At 35.9% G+C, this 16,849-nt stretch overlaps 2 protein-coding genes across 6 annotated transcripts in view; both read left to right on the forward strand.

Annotated features, from left to right (window-relative positions):
• The first annotated feature begins 665 nt into the window (after window positions 1-665).
• On the forward strand, window positions 666-12,968 carry LOC127979369 (HEPACAM family member 2-like). The gene is made up of 9 exons (XM_052584786.1): window positions 666-830; window positions 4,861-5,217; window positions 6,132-6,416; window positions 9,465-9,764; window positions 11,378-11,503; window positions 11,680-11,701; window positions 11,807-11,841; window positions 12,265-12,338; window positions 12,426-12,968. The coding sequence occupies exons 1-9, from the start codon at window positions 770-772 to the stop codon at window positions 12,534-12,536; spliced, it is 1,371 nt and encodes a 456-aa protein (XP_052440746.1). The 5' UTR covers window positions 666-769; the 3' UTR covers window positions 12,537-12,968.
• A 1,257-nt stretch (window positions 12,969-14,225) lies between these two features.
• LOC127979359 (syndetin) overlaps window positions 14,226-16,849 on the forward strand; it is a 127,430-nt gene continuing 124,806 nt past the window's right edge. For all 5 annotated transcript variants that reach the window (XM_052584760.1, XM_052584762.1, XM_052584761.1 and 2 more), the window contains exons 1-2: window positions 14,226-14,364; window positions 15,522-15,590. In XM_052584760.1, coding sequence (XP_052440720.1) covers window positions 14,332-14,364; window positions 15,522-15,590 — 102 coding nt within the window. In that variant the 5' untranslated portion in view covers window positions 14,226-14,331. The remainder of the gene's footprint in view (window positions 14,365-15,521; window positions 15,591-16,849) is intronic.

The following is a 16,849-nucleotide window of genomic DNA, read 5'->3' on the forward strand; positions in this document are numbered from 1 at the left end:
CGAATAAAGTTTTGAAAAGTTTTGCTGCTTAATAGTTTTTGTAAAAACTTTGATACATTTTTTAAATAAATTTTTCAGATTCTTACAAAGTTCTAAAGAACCCATCGTTTTTATTGACACCTTTGATCAATTTAATGTATCCTTGCTCAATTAACCTATTAGTATCTCCAAACTTTTGAACAGTATTATATATATTAATCCTATGATACATCTGCTGTTTATGAACCCCATTTAAGAACCTTTTGATTAGGTAGTATTTTAAAGTATTAGTATTAGAATTTTAATGCTAACTGTGGACTTAAATGACACTTTTAAGGTAAATTCTGGCTATTTATCTCGATCTTTGCTCTGACTTGGTGTGTGATGATTCTGGAAAACATTGTTTTGTGTCTCAAGTCATGGATTCAGGCAAAACTTTGCATGTCCGTGCACTGAATGACCTCGTGTCTGTCTGGACAGTCTGCGCGGGTTTCACACCTGTAGCAGTGTGTGTGTGTGTGTGTGTGTGTGTGTACCGCTACTGTTCAAGTGAACTTTCCTCATGTGATCTAACACTGTGTGCTTAAGCTGTGTATATCTGCAGTGAATGTGTTTCGGTGAGACTGTCTCTGGCCCTCAGGGTAACAGCAGGGTTTTGGAAGCTCGGCCAGGTGTATGTGTCCAAATGGCACGTGGGAGGGGCCTAAACTAGCTTCTCTCATTTCCCTGGCAAATACTGTCACCAGTTCCCTTTTCTTGTCACACAGCTTCTAGAGATCATATAGTAGAAATGGAATGTGTTGGAGTCACTATGTTTCTGCTCATGTCCACCATATTTCTAATCGTTCCTGGTAAGATGCTTTTTATTAATTTTTGAATGAATGGCAGCAGTAATGTTACACACTAAAACTTTTTGGCCAAAGAGGTTAAGCCAAAGGCAGTCAATGATTTGGGACGTCATCTAGAGTAAAAAATTTGCAGTAAAATAAATGTTTATTATTTAACTTAAAATGTCATTCAAAGTTGTGTACATATCTAAGAAATAAGATGGAGGGTTACTCTGGAAAACGTGTCATTTAAATATTTGTTTGTAAATTATTATTTCCGGTTGACGACGTTGACTTCAAAGCAAAAAAACAAAAAACAAAAACAAATCTGCACATTAAGATTATTTCAAGTAGCAGATTAGAACTGTGGTTTGGTTTTAATTTAATTTTAATTCTGTAATTTTGAATTAGAGTGGTGATTACTTCCTGCATTTGGAAATTTTCACTTCCATTTTGAAATTCAGTGGAATATATTCCCACAGTAAACTCAATTAGCAAATATATACATATATAGGTGTGTGTATGTGTGTGTGTGTGTGTGTGTGTGTGTGTGTGTGTGTGTGTGCGTGTGTGAGTATGTTTTTGTGACATATCAGGACACAACTCTGTATAATGACATGGGTATGACAGGTATTACAAGGAGAGGGTGTCTTATGAGGACATAACCCATGTCCACATTTTTCAAAAAGCTTATAAATCATACAGAATGAGTTTTTTTTTTGAGAAAGTAAAAATGCACAAAGTTTCCTATGAGGCTCAGGGTAAGGTGTAGGGCCATAGAATATAGTTATTCCTTTTTTGTTTGTTTTTGCTAAATTAAATAAGCACAATTTTTCCTATCATGTTTGTAAAATTTGTTGTATTATATTAAAGTTTTCACAATTCCATTTCAATCACCACACAAAATGTAATATGTGAATATATATATATTGAGATAAAGACATGACAAGACATGTATACGACTCACAGTCTTGTGGCAAACGCTTCCTACATTTAGCTTTTCGTGTCACATGCTGCTTTAAAAATACACAAACAAACACTGGAGGCTTATTGGATTATTCACGGTCAGGCTTTTGTTCATTTTCCAGTCCACTCATTTGTATGTGCATTTTGGAAGACGGCAAATGGCCGTAGTGGATTACCATGGGGTGTGAATAGTCTAATGTTTGTTTGTGTTTGGGCACGCACAAGGAGTCTCTCGTTCACTTGTTGTTGTGAATAGCTCAATTACTAACACATATTGTGATGGTGGAGTAAGTGCATTGTTGCCATCCCAGCAATAATCCTCACCTTGTTTGGAGACAATAAGACCAGCACAGGCCAAGCACACTTATTAGTGTTGTATTCATAGCTTAGTGTGGCATAAACACAGGCACGCTTTTTGCTTCCACTGAATCTGCCCTCTGGTCCTTTATGCGTGCAGTAGGGGTGTCTTTATTTATTATTTAGTGCACAACACGAGCCATGCAGTCATCTATTGTAATGCACAACACTGGCTGTCAGCAGGCTGACAGAAGCAAGTAAAGGGGGTGGAGATGGCCGTGTCCGGGTAGTTAAGGGGCCTGAGAGCAATAAAGAGGGAGGAGTATGAGACCGTTTACCTGCCTGCTGCCACACGACCTTGCCTAGCAACGTAATGCAGATTAACAGCTGTCAGTTAAAGCAGGGCCTCCATGGGCTACGTTCATTTCATCCATGCAAAAGAAATCTTATCCTTAAGTAAATGAGATATATCAAGAATTCAGTTCAGTCCAGTACGTTATCTTCCCAGCATCATGGGAGCTTTATTCTTGCGATCAGGACTCCATGACTTCAGGCAGTACGTGTAATGCTTGAATGTTTGCTCACGGACCTGTTCAGACAAATTAGAGGGAACTTGATGTTTGATTACTATCATTCTGAGAAGCGGGTCAATATTTGCTCTGGCAGGTATAGGATCAGGGCAAAGGCGGTGGTGATTAAACTGCAGATCTGCGTATGGACTAATTAATGACGTGGATAAATCCAGTGTCATGCTGGAATCGCAGATTATGTGATGGATGTCTTACTCTGAAAAATTTCTGAGTGAACCACAGGAGAAGGAAAGCTGCTCAGATTAGCAACGGATTTAGATGAATGTTTTAATCAGCAGAGTCACTGTTAATGAGAAACATTGCAGGTTCTTCTGCACAAATACCAAAAACATTAATATTGAGAATTTGAGGCCTGGATTGGTTTGATGGTGCACGCACAGATAGTCTTCCCTGCTTTATGGACAGCTGTCCTTGTGACACAGAAGTGTGTGAAATTGTACTGAATGTGCTCTTGTATTTCAAATAGTGATAGTATATTCTTAAAAACCTGTGCTTGCAGATAACATAATATTAAAGAAATGAAAGGCTAAATTTACTTTCATGACTATTTCCTAATCCTAACACACTTAAGCACAATTTTTTAAAGTATATTTTGTAATAATTAAAGGTCAAATTAAAGGTTTTACTTCAAAGTACATTTGAAATCTTTTGAATAATCTTCTTCCATGCTCTAAAGTAGTATACTTGCTATATATATAGCATAATTGTTATATTCATAACATAAAATAGTTATAGATTTATATTTTATATTATGTTAGAAATTTTACTTGGATTTGAATTTTAAATATACTTAATTTCATAATTTCAAACTTGTAATTGTAAATATATTTAAATATAAAACTACTGATTGCCAGTATGACATGCTTTTTTTCAACAAGAGGTGTGAATCTTTTTCTTACAAAAACTGCACCTCTTAAAATGATAAATTATGATTTTTTTTTTAGCCCTAAAGCCTAAAAGAGAACTGCAAGTTGTAAAGAGATTATATTATGGCTTATATATATTATGATTATATATATTATGTTATATTATGGCATGTGAATTTGTAGCTGTACTCTTGAAACATGTTATCATCAAGTGTTGCTTGACTTCACATTTTAAATTATGACTTTGTGCGTTATAACAAAATAAGTTATGAAAGTCTTTGAAAGTCCAGTGACCTTATTTTAACCATAAATCAAAAACTGTCAATCTATAAAAAAACATTTGAACTTCCTGAGGAAATCCATGGTGACTTAGCTTTCGATTGATGTCATGACTGAATAGCTCTTTTATAATGACATAGAACTGATTACAGTGGCATGCAAAAGTTTGGGAACCCCTCGCAGAATCTGTGAAAATGTGAATAATTTTAGCAAAATAAGAGAGATGAGATGAATGTTATTTTTATTTAGTACTGTCCTGAGTAAGATATTTTACATAAAAGTATAGTGGACATATAGTCCACAAGACAAATAAAATTGCTGAAATTATTAAAATAACCCAATTCTAAATTTTGGGAACCCTTGGTCCTTAATACTGTGTGCTGTTCCCTGGATGATCCACAACTGTTTTCTGTTTTTTTGATGATTGCTCTTGAGTCCCTTTTTTGTCCTGAACCATTAAACTGAGCACTGTTCTTCAGAAATATCCTCCAGATCCTGCAGATTCTTCAGTTTTACAGCATATTTTGCATATTTGAACCCTTTCCAGCAGTGACTGTATGATTTTGAGATCCATCTTTTCACACTGAAGACAATTGAGGGACTCAAACACAACTATTAACAAAGGTTCAAACATTCACTGGTGCTCCAGAAGGAAACACAATGCATTTAGGCCTAAGGGGTGAAACTTTTTGAATTTTAAGATCAAGGTAAATTTTACTTAATTTGTCTTCCGGGAAACATGCAAGTATCTTCTGTTGCTTCTGTAGGGCAGTACTAAATGAAAAAAAAAAAGAAGATATTTCAACAAAATAAGAAAAATTTGGACATCTTCATCGAGTTCAAAAGTTTTCACCCCCTGACTCTTAATGCATCGTGTTTCCTTCTGGAGCACCAATAGTTGTGTTTGAGTCCCTCAATTGTCCTCAGTGTGAAAAGATGGATCTCAAAATCATACAGTCACTGCTGTAAAGGGTTCAAATACACAAAATGTGTTTTTTCTTTTTTTTTTTGTCAGTATGAGTCATTAAACACCATTTTACACTCTCATTTGAACAGGTACGGACTCTACATGCACTGAATGTGTTTCACTGCAGTCCACACAGCATGGAAAAGTGGGGGACTCGATGGTCCTCCGAGTTGAGCCTCATTTTGACGTCCTGAGTGTGACGTTCCAGGGGTCCTGGTACAAGATTAAGCCTATTAACACTCTTTTGGTCACTTTCGACAACATCAAAGCTATCCCAAATCTACGCCTAACGAACCGTCCGGCACTCAATTTGCCTGATGTCTCACTAAAATTTGAGCATCTGGACGAAGACACACAGGGGGAATATGAGCTGCAGATCAATATCGTCTTCCCAGGAATTCCCAGCCCAGTTGCTGTCACAAAAAGAGTGACAGTCACTGTCAGCGGTAAGAACATTTGATTCTTATGGGGGATCTCATTTATGACAGCTATTGATGTAGAGTTTGTTACTAATGCTTTTAACATCTGTTTTCGTCTCAGAGTAAAATCAAACAAAACTGTGATTCATATCTCACAATGGTGATTTAATTTCTCACAGCTGATTTTATACCCCGAATGTGATTTCATAAATTTCAGTGACTAAATCCTGCTATGTGCTATGTGATATTGCACAACTTAGTTTTTTCCAATTGTGACTTTTAAACTTAAAATGTGCCATTTTGTCTCTCATTTTGAACTATAAATTGCGCAATTGTGACTTTGTTTCATGTAAAACAACATTTCGAACTTTATATTACACAACTGTGACTTTGGTGTAGTTGTAACTTTTAAACTCAAAATATGAATTTTTATCTCACATTTTTGAACTTTATATTGCGCAACTCTGACGTTGTGTCTCTTTTTAACTCACAATGTGTCTTTTTATCTCACAATTTGTTCACCTTATTTTTCAAACGCAAAAGTGAGTTATTTTTGTGAATGTGTAAGACTTCCGGTGAATACTGGTGAAATACTCTAAACATAACAGTAAAAAGTTTAGTAAACAGGAAAACTGTTTGTGCTAGAACCAAAATAGCATACTGATAATATTCCAATAATATATTTCATATAATAGGGTAACAAATGCCAGTTTCTAATATTAAACAGCATAACTAACTTTTGTGTAAAGTTAAAATAACTGGATACAAATGACATCGGAAGCTGCACTCATTCAAGTTAGAAATGGCCACACCCACCCTTACGTTAAAAATAAGGTGTAAATCTTGAGTTTTTTTTTTCTCTTGAGATATAAGCACAATTCCACATATCAGAGTATTTATTTTCTTGTAAGTATTTCATTTAATGTCTTCTCCGCTCCCAGTGCCTGTGTCCATCCCCGTTATTACTAAGACCCCAGAATCAGAACTGGTGGAAGACAGGGACAACGTGACGCTGAATTGTTCTGTTGAACATGGGACAAATGTTCAGTACAAATGGCTAAAAAACAACATGGTGGTTGGTCCAAGTGAGCGGCATACATTCTCACAAGATTATGGGACACTTGTTATAAACCCTGTCAAGAAAGAAGACATTGGTCAATACATTTGTGAGGCCCAAAACCACATTAGCAGTAAGCTAAGCAAACCTGCTGAACTCATTGTGTTCTGTGAGTATCTATTATACTTTCTGGCTTAAAGCTCATTTATCATCTGTTATCATCCCTTGTGTAAATCATTGCTTCATAATTGCACACTGTCCAGCAGGTTCCTCCTGCAGCCTGAGAATTGCCTCCTGTTTGCATTGTTAGTCAGATGTCAAACATGATCTATCCTGACATGTCATTTAGAAAAAATCGATCTGAAATATGAATGTGGATTAAGTTAATAGAGATGCAAAACTGATTTTTTTTTTTCCTTTATTAAAAAAAGTTGTAAAGATATTAATAGTATTTCATATTAGTAGCCTGATAAGCTGATTTATTTTATATAAAAAGGGTTGCCTGATGCGGGCTGCAATTTTGAAATTACATGACCACCTGAAAATTTCTCTGTTTTTATCTGTAACTTTGCTATTGTTGTACAATATCATTGACATAATAAATTAATAGTAACATAATAATTTCTAGTAATTAACAGTAATATAACTAAAACAAAGTACCGTATTTTCCGCACTATAAGGCACACTTAAAAGCCTTTAATTTTCTCAAAAAACGACAGTGCGCTTTATAATCCGGAGCGCCTTATATATGGATCAAGGTGCTCTGTCAAAATGTTGACATTCCCTTTGTCACAGCTCCATCTAGTGGATGCATAACGCAAACCCAGTCAAACGTTTGACTACAGTATCTTCTATTCTATGCACCATATAATCAAAGTCCTTTCAGGCAAGTCGTGCCACTCGGCCGCCATCTTGGCAACGCCTCCGGGCAGCTATAGAGCATCACAGTCCCGCCCACAGCCCGAGAGAGCTCTGGTGCCGGAAGTAAATTTCCCATTCATTTTTCCCATTGACTTTCGGAAAAATCCGTATCTAAAGAGTTTTAGAGCATGTCTGAGAATAACCAGCTACGGCTGAACTCATAAGCATATAACATATAATTTCGAGTGAAAAAAGTAAGAGAAAATCCAAAAAATGTCAAAGGTACAAGACTGTGTACAAATTTTTATTTCGAGCGCAGGAACTACTCATCCCATAAACCACTGCGCCTCACTGAGTTCGACTGAAGCCACAGCCGCGAACGAGCCTTTTGAGCGACTTCCAAATCTGATGACGGCTGCCCGCGCGAACGTTTTCCTCCAGTGAATTTTATTTTATATAGTGAATGTGCAGTAATAGAAGTTCTTTCAGTATTAATCGTGCAAATAAATAGTGTTTTATATAAGTATCGTGTATTTTATATATTGTGTGCGTGTTTGAAAGCGGTAAACAACAACGACAGCAACATGGTGCAGTGCTTTGTACCTGACTGCAATCACCGCTCAGTAGTCAACACATGTCGTTGCCATTACACAAATGTTCAGTAAATGGACAAAATGGTATGCCTAGGCTAAATATTGCTTTGACAGTGGCATCATAAAATGCTTGATATGACTCATACCGTATGAAGGCTACAGTAGCCTAGCTAAAGTAGACGATAACGTTATCAACCACCCTGCAAAACTCACCAAAACTTTGTAGGTCTTGTCCCTCATGCTGGCCCTTACAAAACCCACAGGCTGACCCTCGGACACTCTACACTCAACTACCGTTACATGACCCTATCTAAAGTGGTTTTCACCCATTTGAACACTTGTTTTCCTCCTTGAAAAAAGCAATCATGGCAGCCAAGGAGCACACGATTGCACTGATAAGTCTACCGTGCAAAAAAACGCAACACATACAGCTGGTGCCAGAAGTAAAAATTCAATGCAATTTCTGCATTGACATTTGGGGTATAAGCCATAAAACGTAACCATACATGGTAGACTTAAAACCAGCTACGGCTGTACTAAGCGATAGTATATGCTCATATAAACGCAAAAGGATCATGGGGCACTAACCTTGTTTTGATATAAATGCCTTTTATTCGCGATGTCTTGGCTAAGTACTTCATTACCCACAATCCTGAACAATCCCACAATCCCACAGTGATGCATCTGATTGGTGGAGCTCTTGTAACTGTCTGGTTAAACCCCGCGAATGTCCGTGAAGACTGAAGATTTTCTATTAATTATGCGTCAGAAACGGAAGTGCTAAAAAACGCAAAAAATGGGCTTCACTTGTCTCAATTGAGTTTCAATGGGGTCACTGTGTTCATTTCTTTTACTGTCTATGGTCATATCAAGCATTTTATAATGCCACTGTCAAAACAATATTTAGCCTAGGCATACCTTTTTGAACATTTGTGTGGTGCCAACAATGTGTTGACGACTGAGCGGTGATTGCAGTCAAGTACAAAGCACTGCACCATTGCTGACTTTATTGTTAACCACTTTCACACACGCACACAATATAAAATACACAATGATAAATATAAAAATCAATACATTTATGAAACACTATTTATTTACACGATTAATACTGAAAGAACTGCTATTACTGCACATTCACTATATAAAATAAAATACACTGGAAGAAAAAGTTCACGCAGGCGGCCGTCATCAGATTTGGAAGTCGCTCAAAAGGCTCGTTTGCGGTTGTGGCTTAAGTTGAATTCAATGAGGCGCGGTTGTTTATGGGATGAGTAGTTCCTGCGCTCGAAATGAAAATATGTACACAGTCTTGTACCTTTTACTTTTTTTGGATTTTGTCTTAATATTTTCACTTGAAATTATATTTTATATGCTTATGAGTTCAGCCGTAGCTGGTTATCCTCACACATGCTCTAAAACTCTTTAGATACGGATTTTTCCGAAAGTCAATGGGAGAAACGAATGGGAAATTTACTTCCGGCACCAGAGCTCTCTCGGGCTGTGGGTGTGACTGTGATGCTCTATATATGTATTGAGGATTGAGGAAGTGACTTGTCTCTTAGAAACTGTCTCTGATATAATCCGGTGCGCCCTATATATGAAAACAGTTCTAAAATAGGCCATTCATTGAAGGTGTGCCTTATGGTGCGCCTTATAGTGCGGAAAATACGGTAATAGAAAATTCCAATAATGTTTTAAATGAATAAAAAAATAAATAAACTAGGCAACTAATAACGTTTTTGTAAAATTACCACATTTTACAGATGGGCCTTATAACTTGGCAGTAAATTCTGAACAAGGTCAGATAACTGAAGGGGTGTTCATGGTGAACCTGAAGGAACTGGTCTTTTTTGATTGTATTGCCGACTCCAACCCTCCCAACACTTGCGTCTGGATCTCTAAGACAAAGAATGGCACAGAGGTTCTCATGACTGGACCACGGTTTGAAGTGAAGCCGTATGAATTACCCCAGGGTAAAGAGTTCTTGTGCAGGGCATTCAACAATATAACTAAGAAGCAGGACGAGACCAAGTTCACACTGGTGATGTCCAGATTTGACAAAGGTATGTTTGTAGTCACTGTTTTAAATCTGCACATTAGTGCTCCTCATGTCAAAATAATGACTATTTTCAAATTATTTTATTAAAGGGATAGTTCACCCAAAAATGAAAATTAGATGTTTATCTGCTTACCCCCAGGGCATCCAAGATGTAGATGACTTTGTGTCTTTAATAGAACACAAATTATGATTTTTAGCTTCAGTCATTGCAGTCTCTCAGTCATACAATGGATGGAAAATGGTAACAGAATCTGTGAGAGTAAAAAAAAACACACACAAATAAAAACACATGCACCACACAAATCCATATTAAACCCTGTGGCTCGTGAAAATACATTGATGTGTAAAGACACAAAACGATTGATTTGTGCAAGAAACTGAACAGTAACTCTTGAACTCTTGAACAGCAGCAAGCGTGTGAGGCATTCTTCTTCTTCTTCTTCTTGCATTATGGCGGATCACAGTCTTATAAGTGCATTACTGCCACCTATCTCTCAAATGGATCATTGACACTCCTAATTGAGTGTCAATGGTCCATTTGAGAGATAGACGGCTGTGAAATGGGATCAACTGAAGTTCGAACTGTTCGGACATTGCGTGAATCAAAGGTAAAAAAGAACTATATAAATTCTGTTCAGTTTCTTGTACAAACCGATCGTTTTGTGTCTTTACACATCAGTGTATTGTCACGAGCCGCAGGGTTTAATTTGGCTTTGTTTGTGCATGTTTTTTTTTTTAATTCTCATAGATTCTGTTATCATTTGCCATGCATTGTACGGCTGAGAGACTACAACGACTGAAGCTAAAAATCATAATGTATGTATGTATGTATGTATGTATGTATGTATATATATATATATATATATATATATATATATATATATGTACAGTACAGACCAAAAGTTTGGACACACCTTCTCATTCAAAGAGTTTTCTTTATTTTCATGACTATGAAAATTGTAGATTCACACTGAAGGCATCAAAACTATGAATTAACACATGTGGAATTATATATGGAATTATATACATAACAAAAAGTGTGAAACAACTGAAGATATGTCATATTCTAGGTTCTTCAAAGTAGCCGCCTTTTGCTTTGATTACTGCTTTGCACACTCTTGGCATTCTCTTGATGAGCTTCAAGAGGTAGTCACCTGAAATGGTTTTCACTTCCCAGTTGTGCCCTGTCAGGTTTAATAAGTGTGATTTTTGGGACCATCAGTTGTGTTGTGCAGAAGTCAGTTGGATTTTAATGACAAAAAGTCACATTAGCTTATTGTTTTGAGTTAATCAAACCTATTTGTTATTCCTTTGTTCCATCTGTTGTCAGTCTGCATGATCGTGGCAAGCTGTTTTTTTTCTCCAACCCAGTTGCTAAGTGCAAATCTATCTCACCTGTGATTAAGTCTTGCTGTTCCACTGGAAAGCAAATAGGGGCTGGCACCTGTCATTGTTGTTTACGTTGGTACAGGCAGTGAATTTTGGTTTAGTGTGGATACAGAATAAAATAATGCTAGCATGTGATGCAGGTTTCGATTAGTTTAAAAATGATCACACCAGAAATTCTTTCTTTTAAAATATACAATGTAAGTAACACTGATATTGATTTGTTTCCAGAAAATGCTAAATATAGTCGGGAAGGAAGTGCACTGTCTCCCTTGACTTTCATTACAATCTCTTCAGTCGTCATCATAGTGTGTATGATGTTTGTGCTCCTAAGGAAGAGCTGCCATCCAAGAAGAAGTATGATATCATTCTCATTTTTAAAGAATCTAAAATACATAAATAAATCTTTAGTTTACACGACACAAAACGGTTTTAACTGATTTCTAAGGGGTCTTTAATCTTTTAAATCAGATTATATTGAAATTAAATCATTAGCAATCCTTTTAATTGATTTTTTAAATCATTTTCTACAGTGATAAAGACTATCTACAGGCGGTAAGAAAATATTTCTTATCTATACAAACATCTGAGAAATATACGACACATTTGTTTCTTTATTTATAAATGTGACATCACTGATGGATTGATCTTATCCTCCAGGCCAATGACAGAGCAGAGAGGACTGCACCGCTCTGGTGGGTTTACTGCATGCGTCGGTCTATAATATACCTGTGTTGTTAAGAAGTGATGTGTACACTACCTCTCTATGCAAACAACCCCTCAAGCCCATTAACAACACAACTACTATAATCATATCTGCCTGCTTTCTGTCAGCATACACTATAAACATATTTTCCACCTTGCTGGCTATGCACATAGTCACTCTCTTTGGAAAACACATAGGATATTATTAATGACTTGTGTGCTAGTGAACTAAAAATGGTGGATAAAAACGATTCATACATCATTTCATTTTTAGTGTGGGAACAAATTGCTTTAAATGCATTACATGATATGTATCTCAATAGGAGCTAATGGCTAATTAACTAAATGACAAACAAATGTAGCTTTGTATTATTATTATTATATATTCACTGATCTGATTAATATACTTGCAGGTCATGAAGATGCAACTGAAGACTTTGGCATTTATGAATTTGTCTCTGTACCTGGGAAAATGGACTCAACACAGGTGAAAAATAACATAATAATCACTTGCTATTTTGCATGAGTAGTTTTGTCCCAGAACAGTTTGATATTTCTTCTCTGTGTTTTCCAGGCATCCTGCAGGTCTTTGGCACGGCTGGATTCAGTCAAAGATTTGCATACCACCATCTATGATGTCATCAGACATGTGCCTGAAACTCCAACACTGAGTCTTTTGAAATGAGAGAGCTGGATAGAAATGAGCGCACGGAAGTAAGGATAAAAGGAGTTTCACTGTTTTTTTTTCCTGCCAATTCTTCTCTCTACAGTCAAAAATTTTGTTGTACGCACTTCTTTTGTTTTACAGTTATTCGTTTTTATACTACTTGAGGTCTGAAAATCATACATTTATAAACTTGTGCTGGGCACTGAAGTTTTTATTGTCTTAAAAAGAATATATAAGAGATTTTTTTTTTTCTGTAGCAACATGCTGAATTAAAAGCTGAGAGTATTTATATATAAATACGGTCGCCATCTAACGATGTTGTTGTTTCTGCATTATGAATGTAAATATGATGTATGCATTTTGTACTATGTATATGTATTTTTTTGCACACTGCAGCGTATTCTATAATATTGCTCATTACATTTTCAAGATGCCACATGATGGGTTTCCATACGTTTCATGGGTAGCAGTTTTTTGAATGTAATAAAGACATCTTCAACACAGAAGGATGCTCCGTAATTTTCAAATAAAGGTTTTACAAATATTTTTGGATTCTTTTCTTTAATTAAATGCAAGATACAATAAAACGTAATGTTGATTTGCTTTTTAGAGATCAGCTCTCTGACAATATTATGAAAATGCTGCCCCATGAGATTCTTTTTGCTTATTTGTGTATGCTGAAATGTCTAAAATTTCTAAAAGATGAATATTACAATTTGGTAAGTATTGTATTGAGTCTTTATGTGCACATATTAAGCAGAAAAGTTTAATTCTGGTAAGCGCTGCTGGGTATTTCAAGCAGTGGGATTGTCTGATATAACCAATTTTACATAATATTACAAAACAATATTACTGGAACAAACAGAGCATTATAAAGGAAGATTTATAATATGACTACGACTTTATTTTCTCTGTTTCAAAGGAAAAGCAGAAGCATTATATCAACAGCTCAGCTGCCTGGAGGGAGGCGCCACTCCCTTATTTGACTGGGAAATTTTCAGTGACATCAGCTGTGCTTTCTTTACAAGAAACACTTGTTCTCTTATGAGTGCTCACATCAACATGAACAGCCAGATGGAAGGGCTCCTCTCAAACACCCACCCTAGAATATTTTTTGCCAGACAGCAAATATTTTGCTGTAAACTTTTGTCTGAACTGAGATGTAAAAGCCCAGAACAAATGAGGTTTTGTGGCCTGTTTCAAGAATTCTAGACTCATTTTATATTATGTGTCTGTTGGACCTCAAATGCAAAACACAATGCTTCTTCTGCAACAACAACAAAAAAAAAATATTGTGTGTGTGTGTGTGTGTGTGTGTGTGTGTGTGTGTGTGTGAAACAGCTTAAATGTTTTGCTTCTAATTATCTCTCAAAAAGCTTGGAGGATAAATATGGAAATATCTAATAATGGCCTCTACACCCCATTATACAAATATCATTACTTTCTCACGTGGCGTGCCAGCTTTTTAATCTGCTTTAAATATGAAACTGATCAAAACAAATAAGAATGAGAACCATAGTCTTCAGAGAGTGTCACATAAAAAAAAAAAAAAACTTAAATATGACAAAAATATTAATATCCATATTACCAGTTTTTTTTTTTTTTGTCTACTGCTGTGTCCTGGGCCTGGCATTAAACCGAAAGCAGTATGCTAGTATGCTATTCATATAAACTACATATCCCATGCTGCACTAGCCATCTGTCACGTGAGTCCAACAGCGAAACATGGCACCTGTCTAGCACTGCAAGAACTGAATCGCCGTTTAACAGAAGCAGCCCATTGGATACATCGCACAGTGTTTTCAGTTCAGCGATGCAGAAAATCAAGTCATTGATGGCCCGTCAGGTGGGTTATTTCTCATCTTACATCAGCCTGCATCTTGATTTCATTGAATGATCCAGAAGCTTTTTAAATAAGCTAGCCTGCTAGCTTAAACACAAATAAACTGAAAAACACCATGTTTTCTTGAGATCGGCACATTTACTCATGTTATCATAGCGATTTTAGTCAGTGCATTTGGAATGAAAATGTCTGAATGACAAATAAAAAGATAGATAAATAAAAAGGTGATGGTGAGCTCTTGATAATAATTAATAGTTTATTATGCTCAGATGTACGTAATCAATAAACAAACTCAAATAAACTCTCTTTTAGGCCGGTTATAAATAGGCCTAGACGTTAAAACTATAAAAGTAGTGTTGTTAAAATTATTTTGTCGTTGTGCAATATGGTCTCCTGAACTGTCAGTTGGATTATTGCTCATATTTATGGTTATTTTTCTATACGGGTTATACAATATTTTCTTCCTGCGTTTTAGGAATCTACAAGTCTTGGGGCTGTGATCAGTTGAAGTTTAATTACATAACATAAATGGAATCTCAGGCAAATTTGTTAGATTTATGTAAATCTATAGTGACGTTTTCTCCCTTGCAAGGGTCTGAATACTGAATACTGAATATGCCCTCCCTGATAACTTGTAATATAATTTTTTTTGTAGTTTCTGAAACATTTAAACCGCTTACTGTAAAATAATCTGCTCACAAGTAAAAAGAATGTATACTTTTTGTTTATGGCTTTCAGCCAGGAGTCTGTGGACCTCTAGGGGGGCACAAGGGAGTTCTAGGGAGTCTGTGTAAAATTGTATAAATAAATAACAAAATAAGATTAAACCAAATTATATAACAATCATTTAATTCAAATAATTAAAAATGTAAACCAGTAATAAATCCTACAGTACAATAGTAAAACAAAACAATGTAATTTAATAATAAACTAGCCTAAATATTTTCCAAATAATATATCACATGTATTTAAAAAAGTCTAAATTGGGTCTGTAATAAACCCTTCTTTTTTTTGAGTCCCTTGCATGAAGAATGTCACATTTGGTCCACTGCATTTGAAATATTGAAAACTTAAAACTCATTTCTTTAAGGATCCCAACACCCCCGTCCACATATATGGCTGCATAATATTTATAGTTTACTATTTATTTTCTCTGCCAGGGTCTGAAGAGTCCCCAGGAGAGTGTGGTTGACATGAGTCCTGTGGAGAGCTTCAGGACCCCCAGCAAGGTGACTCTACTGTTTCTGCATTAAGCTTTCACACTTGTTGTTTGTTGTTGATTTATTACAGTTTACAGTCTGGATTACATGATAAACAGTAAATGTTTACATTACCGTAGTTTTAACCTCCTTAATCATAGTCCGGAAGAGGTAAAATATAAATATTTTAATAAATGCTTCTTATCTTGAGCTTTGTGAAATTACATTTCAGCTATATTCCCAAAGCGGCATTTTTAAATATGGGAGAGAGTATAAAAAAATGAGTCAGACTTTGGCGGAGCTTCTGTGCAGCAGTGCCACTGAGTTGTATTATGACTAGTGATCGACCGATATTGGTTTTTTATAACCGATACCGATACCGATTATTTGTATGTTTATGTACCCGATAACCGATATGCAGAACCGATATTTATTTACTGTTATACTTCTGTTTCTGACAATTATTACAACACAAATGAGCTGAAAAAAACATTTTATTTATAACAATCACTCCCCCCTTGCATACAAAAAAAAAAAACATTATATTTATACACAAGTAAATAGAGGGATCTGAGTCCAAAAAATTTAAGCGCACTGTTACTAAGTGTCTTTGTTTTAAAATAAAAGCTTTGATGAGGTAAAAAAATAAAGCACAAAAATGATTCTAACATATTGGTGGGGGCGGGAGGGCTATTTAGGAGTGCATAGCTATTTACTCCCAGCTAAGCAGAACTAGGTTTTAGTGTAGAAAACAGAGTCTTTCAGCATTCTGCCCTGTAAGCCTGCTTCCTTCAAAAATGTCATGCAGTGGCCGTGCTTGAGGCTTCCTGATCATCAACCCAGTCAGGTGCTGAGCAATATGAACGAACTTTTTTCCCCGAGACTATATAAAGTTAAACAGCACTTGTCAGTTGGCATTTTATGATCTAGATTCAATCTAACGTTAGATCATGAAATGCCAACTGACAAAGTGCTGTTTGACTATAATTTAATCAACCGCGATCGCGCATGGAGATAATAAATAATTAATTTCCACAAAGCGGTATATGTAGCCTATATGTGTATTAGCGAAATAATTGTTATGTAGTAAATGATAATATAATCTAGGGTGTTTAAACAAGATAATCTTGTCAAAAGTTTCTTTCAGTGGCATTGCTTGAGGCTTCCTGATCATCAACCCAGTCAGGTGCTGAGCAATATGAACGAACTTTTTTTCCCGAGACTATATAAAGTTAAACAGCACTTGTCAGTTGGCATTTTATGATCTAAATTTAATCTAACGTTAAATC

The sequence above is a fragment of the Carassius gibelio genome, chromosome B19 (assembly GCF_023724105.1).
Source record: "Carassius gibelio isolate Cgi1373 ecotype wild population from Czech Republic chromosome B19, carGib1.2-hapl.c, whole genome shotgun sequence".
NCBI classification, from domain to species: Eukaryota; Metazoa; Chordata; class Actinopteri; order Cypriniformes; family Cyprinidae; genus Carassius; species Carassius gibelio.

What these genes read in the sequence shown, in the direction of transcription:
- LOC127979369 (XM_052584786.1), top strand. Translation starts at nt 770, where the DNA reads ATGGAATGTGTTGGAGTCACTATGTTTCTGCTCATGTCCACCATATTT. An exon ending in ATAAAGACTATCTACAGGCG is followed by an intron (nt 11,702 to 11,806) that starts GTAAGAAAATAT and finishes CTTATCCTCCAG; the next exon opens with GCCAATGACAGAGCAGAGAG. An exon ending in GGAAAATGGACTCAACACAG is followed by an intron (nt 12,339 to 12,425) that starts GTGAAAAATAAC and finishes TGTGTTTTCCAG; the next exon opens with GCATCCTGCAGGTCTTTGGC.